Source organism: Heterodontus francisci, chromosome 13, assembly GCF_036365525.1.
Source record: "Heterodontus francisci isolate sHetFra1 chromosome 13, sHetFra1.hap1, whole genome shotgun sequence".
NCBI lineage: Eukaryota > Metazoa > Chordata > Chondrichthyes > Heterodontiformes > Heterodontidae > Heterodontus > Heterodontus francisci.
This window is the reverse complement of record NC_090383.1, coordinates 19,294,478-19,305,814: the sequence shown is the minus strand read 5'-3', so window position 1 is coordinate 19,305,814 and position 11,337 is coordinate 19,294,478. Positions and strand designations below refer to the sequence as shown.

Genomic DNA, 11,337 nt, shown 5'->3' with positions numbered 1-11,337 from the left:
GGTTGAAAGAAATACTTGCTTTTATATAGTGCCTTTCATAACCTCAGGACATCCCAGTGCACTTTACAACCAAGGAGACACTTTTGAAATGCAAGCACTGTTGTAATGCCGAAAACGCAGCAGTAAGTTTGTGCACAGCAAGGTCACAAGTGCATCGCTGGTAACCCTCCAACTTTGAATAAGGAACTTGACCGAGCTGATTGGATATGGGTTGCTCTCTCAAAAAAAAAGCTAGCACGGACACAATAAGCCGAATGGACTCCTTTGCAGCATTTTCTCTATTAATTTCAGATTTCCAGCAATCCCCTTCAATCCCAACCTGTGTGATGGTAACTCTGCATGTCAATCATGCCATTGCGCCTCCTCCAGCTGCTGTTGCAAACCGTTGCCCCAGGAAACCCTGGTAACAGTGGAGCTGGGCGGGATTGGCGCCGGCGACAAGTCTGCACTTCCAGCCCGTCAGTTCCCGAGCTCCCAGTGGGGTTGTTGCTGGCTCATTTCCCAATGTCCAGCTGCAGAGGGGCGGATTCGGGCTCCCCGGTCCCGGAGCTAATCGATGTCAACAGTAACCGTGCGTTGCGCTCGCTGGGACGGATGAGCTCCGCAGCTGCCGGCCACCGAGTGTCCGAGGTGAGTGAGCCAAGTGACCTTCACTCAACACCAACCTCTCTCGGCGCTGCAGCCTCGGACTACAGTGTGAGGGAGGCCGGGGGTGGGGTGGGGCGGGGGGGGGGGGGGGGAGGCGCGGTTGGGTGGTGGGAGACCACTTGGGAAATTAGGGTTTTATGTCTGGGCCACCAAACCACTTCTTAAGCATGACAGTGCAGACCCCTTAAAACACTGAAAAAAACTGGAGTGGCAATTCGACCCTGGGGGTCCGGGTACAGTATTGTTGTGGATATGTTACTGAACAACAAATCCAGAGAACCTGAGTTCAGATCCCACCTTGTGTGACCATGAACCTGTCCCTTTTCCTAAAAACCGAACTTGTTGACTAATATCCTTTGGAGAGAGAACTGACATTTATATAGCACCTTCAACAGGCTCAAGATGTACCAAAGTGCTTTGTAACCAATTAAGTACTTTCTTGAGGTTAGTCAAGAAAACCTGCTGACCTTACCTGCTCTGATGTATATGTGCCTCCAGTCCCACATCAAATATAAAATAAAAACAAGAAATGCTGGTACCACTCAGCAGGTCTGGCAGCATCTGTGGAAAGAGAAGCAAAGTTAACATTTCGGGTCAGTGACCCTTCTTCGGAACTAGCAAATATTAGAAATGTCAAAGGTTATAAGCAAGTGTGGCAGGGGTGGGTCAAGAGATAACAAAGGAGAAGGTGCAGATTGGACAAGGCCACATAGCTGACCAGAAGGTCACGGAGCAAAGGCAAACAATATGTTAATGGTGTGTTGAAATTCAAAGCATTAGTACAGATAGGGTGTTAAAGGACTGAAGATTGAACAGAAGCAAGTACAAACGTGAAAAAAAACAGTGGGTAAGCAAACTGAACAAACTAAGATGAAATGAAATAAACACAAAAAAAAATTGTAAAAAATGTAAAAAAGAAAAAAAAGAGAAAAAATAACTAAAAATAAAAGTAAAATGGGCGGCCCGTCATGCTCTGAAATGATTGAACTCAATGTTCAGTCTGGCAGGCTGTAGTGTGCCTAATCGGTAAATGAGATTCTGTTCCTCGAGCTTGCGTTGATGTTCACTGGAACACTGCAGCAATCCCAGGACAGAGATGTGAGCAGGGGGGAGTGTTGAAATGGCAAGCAACTGGAAGCTCAGGGTCCTGCTTGCGGACTGAGCGGAGGTGTTCCGCAAAACGGTCACCCAGTCTGCGTTTGGTTTCTCCAATGTAGAGGAGACCACACTGTGAGCAGCGAATACAGTATACTAGATTGAAAGAAGTACAAGTAAATCGCTGCTTCACCTGAAAGGAGTGTTTGGGGCCTGGGATAGTGAGGAGAAAGGAGGTAAATGGGCAGGTATTACACCTCCTGCGATTGCAGGGGAAGGTGCCATGGGACGGGGACGAGGTGGTGGGGGTAATGGAGGAGTGGACCAGGGTGTCGTGGAGGGAACGATCCCTTCGGAATGCTGACTGGGGAAGGGAGGGGAAGATGCGTTTGGTAGTGGCATCACGCTGGAGGTGGCGGAAATGGTGGAGGATGATCCTTTGGATATGGAGGCTGATGGGGTGGAAAGTGAGGACAAGGAGAACTCTGTCACGGTTCTGGGAGGGAGGGGAAGGGGTGAGGATAGAGGTGCAGGAAATGGGCCGGACACGGTTGAGGGCCCTGTCAACAACAGTGGGGGGGAATCCTCGGTTGAGGAAAAAGGAAGTCATATCAGAAGCACCATCATGGAAGTTGGCATCATCAGAGCATATGCGTCGGAGACGGAGAAACTGGGAGAATGGAATGGAGTCCTTACAGGAGGTAGGGTGTGAAGAAGTGTAGTTGAGGTAGCTGTGGGAGTCGGTGGGCTTATAATGGATATTAGTAGACAACCTATCCCCAGAGATGGAGACAGAGAAGTCGAGGAAGGGAAGGGAAGTGTCAGAGATGGACCATGTCAAGGTGAGAGAAGGGTGGAAATTGGAAGCAAAGTTGATAAAGTTTTCCAGTTCGAGGCGGGAGCAGCACCGATACAGTCATCAATGTACCGGAAAAAGAGTTGGGGGAGGGGGCCTGAGTAGGACTGGAACAAAGAATGCTCGACATATCCCACAAAAAGACAGGCATAACTAGGACCCATGTGGGTACCCATAGCAACACCTTTTACTTGAAGGAAGTGAGTGGACTTGAAGGAGAAGTTGTTCAATGTGAGAACAAGTTCAGGCAGGCGGAGGAGGGTGGTGGTGGATGGGGACTGGTTGGGCCTCTGTTCAAGGAAGAAGCGGAGAGCCCTTAAACCACCCTGATGGGGGATGGAGGTGTAGAGCGATTGGACGTCCATAGTGAAGAGGAGGCGGTTGGGACCAGGAAACTGGAAATTGTCAAAATCAAGTAGGGCGTCAGAAGAGTCACAGATGTAGGTGGGAAGAGACTGGACCAGCGGAGAAAAGATCGAGTCAAGATAGGAAGAAATACGTTCAGTGGGGCAGGAGCAGGCTGACACAATGGGTCCCGTTTGTGGATTTTGGGAAGGAGGTAGAAGCGGGCTGTCCGGGGTTGCGGGACTATGAGGTTGGAAGCTGTAGAGGGAAGATCTCCAGAGGAGATGAGGTCAATGACAGTCCTTTGCATAGTGGCTAGATGTTCGGTGGTGCAGAGGGAGGTAGGAAGAAGTGTCTGTGAGTTGGCGTTGAGCTTCTGCAAGATAGAGTTCGGTACGCCATACAACAACAGCACCACCCTTGTCTGCATGTCGGGGTGAGACCTGAGAGAACGGAGTGCCTCAAGTTCAGAGGGGGACAAGTTAGAGTGAGTGAGGGGGGCAGAGAAATTGAGATGACCAATGTCTTGCCGACAGTTTTCAATGAAGAGATCAAGAGCGGGTAAGAGGCCAGGGGGAGGGGTCCAGGTAGAGGGAGAATGCTGGAGGCGGGTGAATGGGTCTGGTGGTCAGGCGGGGGGGGACTCCTGGTCAAAGAAGTGAGCCCGGAGGCGGAGGCGACGGAAGAAGAGCTCAACGTCATGCCGAGCGCGAAATTCATTGAGGTGGGGACGTAAGGGGATAAAACAGAGACCTTTGCTGAGTACAGAACGTTCAGTATCAGAGAGGGGGAGGTCAGAGGGTATTGTGAATACACGGCAAGGGGTCAGATCAGAAGGGATGGGATCAGAGGGAAGTGAAGCGGAAGGAGGATCTGGAGTAGCATTCGTCCCCATCAGCTGCTGGAGCTTGTGTTCCTTGACACCTGAAAGGAAGAGAAAAAGTTTTTTGTTAATGCGTGGGATGAGACGAAGGATGAAATGAAACTGCAGAGTAGAACAGCTCTGAGATAAGGTGAGGCGGTGCTGCTGGAGAGAGAGGTTCAGTGTGTGCATGTGGCAGCGCATAGCACTGAATGTGGATGTCAGGATGCGGCGAGAGTAGCAGGCCGAGGAACGTTGTATTTCTCGGAGATACCTGTAATCCTGGGCGGATTCAAAACATGATGGGTGAAACTGCAGTTGGAATCCATGTGGAATAAGTTGGAGCCGGAGACAGTCACTGAGGAAGATGTGGCTGTGAAAACGAGTTTTGGTAGACACTTTATCAAACACCAGGAGGGAAATAGAAAGCAATGAAGGTGAACAAGGTAAAAAAGAGACAAACGAAAATCCCGTCGGAGAGAAGAGCAGAACTTCTTCAAGGTAGGCATTCCTGGAAGAGAAGTGGCAGTGAATTAAACACTAAAATGAAAGCAAAATACTGCAGATGCTGGAAATCTGAAATGAAAACAAGAAATGCTGGAACCACTCAGCAGGTCTGGCAGCATCTGTGGAAAGAGAAGTAGAGTTAACGTTTCGGGTCAGTGACCCTTCTTCGGAACTGGCAAATATTAGATTTTAGATTTAGATTTAGATTTAGAGATACAACACTGAAACAGGCCCTTCGGCCCACCAAGTCTGTGCCGACCATTAACCACCCATTTATACTAATCCTACACTAATCCCATATTCCTACCACATCCTCACCTGTCCCTATATTCCCCTACCACCTACCTATACTAGGGGCAATTTATAATGGCCAATTTACCTATCAACCTGCAAGTCTTTTTGGCTGTGGGAGGAAACCGGAGCACCCGGAGGAAACCCACGCAGACACAGGGAGAACTTGCAAACTCCACACAGGCAGTACCCAGAATTGAACCCGGGTCGCTGGAGCTGTGAGGCTGCGGTGCTAACCACTGCGCCACTGTGCCGCCCCGAAATTAGAAATTAGATATTAGAAATGTCAAAGGTTATAAGCAAGTGAGGCAGGGGTGGGGCAAGAGATAACAAAGGAGAAGGTATAGATTGGACAAGGCCACATAGCTCACCAAAAGGGCATGGAGAAAAGGCAAACAATATGTTAATGGTGTGTTGAAAGACAAAGCACTAGTACAGATAGGGTGTTAACGGACTGAAGATTGAACAGCAGCAAGTGCAAACATGAAAAAAAACAGTGGGTAAGCAAACTGAACAAACTAGTCCCACATCAAATGTAGTTGACTATAAACTGCCCTCTCTAAGGTTGCCTAGCCAAGCCACCCAGTTGTATCAAACTGCTCGAGAAGAAGGTCTCCCACCACATTCTCAGGGATGGGCAATAAATGCTGGTCTTGCCAATGATACATGCAAAAATGAAAAAAAACTCAAGTGATCTTGGATTTCTGCAATTAGAAATTATTTAATTAACAATTAAATAGTAGGTAAATGAGCTTGAGGTACAGATCAGCCATAATCTAACTGAATGGCATGACAGACTTGAGGAGTCTCACATAGTTCACGTTGGAACTACTGACATAGAAAGGAACAGAACTGGAGACATTTTAACAATGAGGAAACAGATTAAAGAGCAGGACCCTAGGATAGTAATCTCAAGATTAGTCCCTGTGCTGTGTATGAGTCAGTGTAGGGTTAAGAAGATAAGGGAATTAACTGTGCGGCTGGAGAGATGGTGTGTAGGCAGAAGGGGTTGAGACTCCTGGAATATTGGGAGCAGTTTTAGGACAAGGGAGGCCTGTACAGGATGGACAGGGACTGGAGAGATGATGTAAAGGGGAAAGAATTCAGATTTCTTGGACAGAACTGAGAATGGTTGACATTGTTAGTCAAAGCCTCCACTGCAGCTCCAGAACACAATTATAAAGGGGGTTGGTGCAAAATGCTGAATCTGTTTGCAAGACGAAAATACTGTGGATGCTGGAAGTCAGAAATAAAAATAGAAAATGCTGAAAATACTCAGTAGGTCTGACAGCATCTGTGGAGAGGGAAACTGAGTTAAAAGTTCAGGTCAGTAACCTTTCGGCAGAATTGAAACATGACAGACCGGAAATGTTAGCTCTGTTTCTCTCTCCATAGATGCTGAATCTGTTTTGCGACAAGAGGGAACTGTTGGGGGTATATTACAGACTGACATGGTGAACATGAGATAGTGGAAGAAATTTATAGATACATTCGAAAAATCCATAAACAACAGGAACATGAAAATGGATGATTTTAGTTATCCATAGATAGAATGGGGTATGAATAATACAAGTGACAAAGACGAACATGTGTTTGCCAGGACTGCTATTTTTAGTCCAACAAAGCGAGAGGCCATGCTGAATCTATTGCTACGAAATGGAATGGGGCAAATAGGGAATGTGAGGGAAGGGGAACCTGTAGTAAGCAGTGACCACAACATAATTAGATTTGATACCAAAATTGAAAAAGAGAGGAAGTCAAACATTGATACTGGATTGGAAAACAGACAATTTCAATGAGGTAAAGGAAATTAGCCCAGATTAACTAGAAAGCAAAGGAGAAGGATATGACACAATGGAGTATATCTTGAATTTGTGCGATAGTGTAAAACGAGTAATGGCGAGTCGGTGACCTGTTTTACATCTCTCCCACCCCAGGGTATAAAAAGAAGTACGTGAGGAAATTGGTGAGGTGTTAGTCATGATCTTCCAAAACACTCACTTCAGGAATTTTTGCTTGGATTGGAAAACTGTCAATGTCATTCCATTATTTGAGACGGTAGGAGAGAAAAACTAGATAATCAGTCAGCTGTGAGGAAGTTACTGTTATTAGGGACAGTGACTGAGCATTTGGACAAATGTGAATTGATCAGAGAAAGCCAGCATAGATTTGTAAAGGGTAAGTCAAATCTAGTTTGAGAAGATAACAAATGTAGTAGATAAGGGAGCGTCTGTGAATATTATATGGACTTTCAGAAGGCATTCAACAAGATTTTTTTGTTAACAAATGAGAACATGTTGAAATGGAGGCAACCTATTGGCTTGGATAGGGTATTGGTTAGGAGATAGCTGTCAAAGAGTAAAGATAATGTGTATGTACTCCATTTGGCAGGATGTAATTAGTGGTATCCCCCAGGGATCTGTACTGCGGTCTCAGCTTTTCATTATTCTTTCATCCAAGTCATTTATAAGTATAGAGAGTTGTACATCTAAATTTGCTGGTAACCCAAATTTAGATGGTCCAGTAAATAGTGTAGATCGAAGCAAAAAGTTGTAAAGGAGCATTGGTAGATTAGGTGAGTGGGCAAAGCTGTGGCAGCTGGAGTTTAATGTAGGAAAGTGTTAGGTCATCAACTTTGGACCTAAGAAACAGGTCAGCCTATTTTATAAGTGGCACGAAGCTAGGAATTGTGGATGAGCAAATATATTTAGAGGTCCAAGTACAGAAATCATGAATAGACTGGTACAAAAAAAAAATTAAACGTGCTTAACAGAATGATGGCCTTTCTCCCGAGAGGGCTGGAATATAAAGTGGTAGATGTTATGTTACAATTGTAGAGTTCCAATTAGACTCCATCTGGAATACTTCATTCATTTTTTGGCACCATAACTCAAGAAGGATATAGTGATCTTGAAGAGGGTGCAGTGCAGATTCACCAGAATGATATCCAGGCTAAAGGGTTTAAATTAGGCGAATAGCTTGCAACACAATTATTTTGAGGACCAGAAAGACCACAAGGGAACTTTGGGGCTATGACGACCGCCATAGTTGCTTGCTGCTTTAAGATATCCAACAAGAAGACCTGAAAGGTGATGCAATAAGGAAAATTATGGCAACAGGGCTCTGGTGAAACAGTAGATCTGCATCCTAAAGCAAAAGAGGCCTGCACTGATCAAAGAGAGTATTGCAATACAAGCCAGCCAAGGTGTCCAAAATTATTGTTATCTACTATCTGTTATGCAACTTTGTCCAACAAAGGAGCCTTGCCATGGAACAGGCAGGAGGATACAGAGAGCAAGAACCAAAGGAAGAAAACCCTGGTCAGAAGACAGGTTTTGTGACTCAACAAGAATTTCATGGCAGACTCAAATTAGCAAAACACCTGAAGTATCCAATGTACAGCAATAATCTGCATGTGTCCAATACCATGGCCTTATAAAGCAGTGCCCCATCCATGAATCAAGATCCTGAAATACCTTTGCATTGCTTTACAATGTATTGTCCTCCATCCCAACTGAGTTCTGTCAGCACATTAGAGTACCAATTAACCTGCTCTAAAATTGTGTATTGCATATGTATTTCCCCCTTCAAAGACACATATCATTAACTTTTTATCAAGGCCTGTGTCCTGCTTCCAGTATAACTGGATGATTTCAGAACATTGTGTACTATAGACGAGTTAATGAGAAAGATACAAAAACTGGAAATGCTCAGCAGGTCTGGCAGCATCTGTGGAGACAGAAACAGAGTTAACATTTCAGGTTGATGGTCTCCTAATGACAGGTCATTGACTTGAAACATGAATTCTGTTTCTTTCTCCACAGATGCTGCTACACCTACTGAACATTTCCAGCATTTTCTGTTTTTATTTCAGATTTCCAGCAACTGCAGTATTTTTATTTTGTATTAATGAGAAAGATATAATGATTATCTATTCACGAGCTAATATTAAGTCAGTTTCTGCAAAACACTTGGAATCTAGAATTCAGGATCCAATTAGTGAGCATTTAGAGTGCATGGATTAACTGAGGATAGCCATCCTGGATTTGTTAAAGGCAAATCTTGTTTAACAAGTTTAATAAATGCGAAGAAATATAGCAACTTGGATAGAAAATTATTTGATGATGGACAGGAAGCAAAGGAATGGAGTTAATGAATGTTGCTTGGATTGGAGAAAGGTAAAAAGTAGTGTACCCCAGGGGTCAATGCTGAGGTAACTTTTGTTATTGAAAGTTGTTTGTGTGTGTGTTATAGATTTGGGTGTAAGCAGCACAAAACCAACATTTGCTGATGACACAAAAGTAGGGGTTTTGACAAATAGCAGTGGGGCCGTGAAATACTGGATTCGTGAAAAACAGATTCGGGGAATGGGCAGTCAGGTGGTAGATGTAATTTAAAGCAGAGAAAAACGACAGTGAATTTTGGAAGGAAAATGAAGAATGGAAGTATAAACTCCATGGAAAAGAACTAAAGGGTGTGGAGGAACAGAGAGACCAGAGGTTTAATAGATAATCCCTTGATAGAGTGAGGGAATGTTGATAAAGCCATAGAAAGAGCCAATGGTAATTATAGGTTTTCTAATTAAAAGCATAAAGTTTAAGCATTTTAGGCAAAGGTAGGCAATACTTAAGAATATTGTGCGCAATTTTGAGCACTGAATTATAGAAAACAAAGGCTTACTCCTCTGCTTGCAAAGTCAATGATGAGTATTTATAATTTTAAATTGTGAAACAAGAAGATGAGAAAAGGGGTTAGGAGAAATTTATTCAGGAAATCTCTTATTCAAGTATGAGGTCCTTTGCCACAGGGAATTACTGAGACAATGAATTTGAATCTGTACATCTTTTTAAAAAAATGAAATTTAATACAAGATGTACTGCAGCAGCTCACCAGGGCTTCTTCAGCACCGCCTCCCAAACCCATGGACTCTACCATCTAGAGGACGGGTGTAGCGGGCACGTGGGAACACCATCGCCTCCAGGTCGCACACCATCCTAACATGGAATTAAATTTTGCAAGGCCAACATGGGCGGCACAGTGGCACATTGGTTAGCACCACAGCCTCACAGCTCCAGCGACCCGGGTTCGATTCTGGGTACTGCCTGTGCGGAGTTTGAAAGTTCTCCCTGTGACCGCGTGGGTTTTCGCCGGGTGCTCCGGTTTCCTCCCACAGCCAAAGACTTGCAGGTTGATAGGTAAATTGGCTGTTATAAATTGATCCTAGTATAGGTAGGTGGTAGGGGAATTGAGGGAAGGTGGGGATGTGAGAGGGTAATGGGATTAATGTAGGATTAGTATAAATGGGTGGTTGATGGTCGGCACAGACTCAGTGGGCCGAAGGGCCTGTTTCAGTGCTGTATCTCTTAAAAAAAAAAAACTCTAGGCTTATATTCCCTTACGTATAGAAGATTAAGGAGTGATCTAATTGTGGTGTTTAAAGTGATTAAAGGATTTGAAAGGATAGTTAGAGAGAAATAATTTCCTGTGTTGGGGGAGTCCAGAAAAAGAGGCAAAACCTTACAAGTAGAGATAGGCATTTCAGGGTATTATCAGAAAGCACGTCTTTACAGAAAGGGTAGTGGAACTCTGGAACATTCTCTCCCAAAAACCATTGAGGCTATGCCAATTGAAAATTTCAAAAGCGAGATTGATATCTTTTTGTTAGGCAAGGGTATCAAGGGTTATGGAACCAAGGCGGCCAGATGGCGTTAAGATACAGATCAGCCATGATATCATTGAATGGTGGAACAGGCTTGAAGGGCTGAATGGCCTCCGCCTTTTCCTGTGTTCTTTCTTTGTCCTAATTATTATTATTGCCATTGAAGTCAAATCAGGTGCTATGTCTTATGGATGGCTGATCTGATGTCAGCTATTATATGCTATCACCAAAGTCAAAATGACCCTCAAAGAATGGGAAACTTCCTGACAGGAGCTGATTAGGGTACAGATCGGTGATATTCTCGTAAGAAATGAAGGGGGTGCAGCTGGATAGTAAGAAATATAAAATTTTAAATAAAACATAAGAGAGGAGCACATTTAAAATCTAGGGCTAATGATATGGGAAATATTAAGCAGAGTATGGGAAATATAGAGGGGAAGCAAAAAAAGGTGGAAAGGCTAAAGGGAGGGGTGTAGAAAGACTGGTAACATACAGTGAAACAGTAAAGGATTTTATAAATGTATCAAAGGATAGTTAAAGAAAGGGTAACATGATTTGCCCACTATATGCAGGGGTTGGTTTTAAGGGGAAGCAGTGGACATATTTGGGCTTGTTGGAATGAGGGTTCACGCTTAATCTAGCTCAATACGAGCTGTCACCTCTGGAACATTAACTAGTTTATCTACCTGTAATATGAAAGCATATTTAATACTCAACACTTATTTAAGTATACACTGTTGTGTAAGGAACTATTTGAATATCTGCTCAGCTTGTAAGGTGGATTCTCATCACTGAAGTGGTGAAAAACAATGTTCCACGCAAAATAAACTTGAGCAGTGCAAGGTGTATCTCGACACTATTTAGAGGTGATTAAATATACAAGGTAATTGCACCTTAACAAAGTACAAACTAACTGAACACTTGTCTCTGCCCCTGGCCTTGCATATCATTACACAAGAACACAAGAAATAGGAGCAGGGGTAGACCATATTAAAGGCCTGCTCAGGTCAGGGGAAAAAAAACCAACCCGAACCCGACAGAATCACATCGGACCCAAGCCCGACCCGGCCCGAG

At 44.2% G+C, this 11,337-nt stretch overlaps 1 protein-coding gene across 2 annotated transcripts in view; it reads left to right on the top strand.

The window, feature by feature from the left end:
- The first annotated feature begins 430 nt into the window (after positions 1-430).
- ccdc170 (coiled-coil domain containing 170) overlaps positions 431-11,337 on the top strand; it is a 98,261-nt gene continuing 87,354 nt past the window's right edge. Inside the window, exon 1 of one of the 2 annotated variants that reach the window (XM_068044452.1) lies at positions 431-630. In XM_068044452.1, coding sequence (XP_067900553.1) covers positions 505-630 — 126 coding nt within the window. In that variant the 5' untranslated portion in view covers positions 431-504. The remainder of the gene's footprint in view (positions 631-11,337) is intronic. The other variant, XM_068044453.1, reaches the window with a different exon arrangement.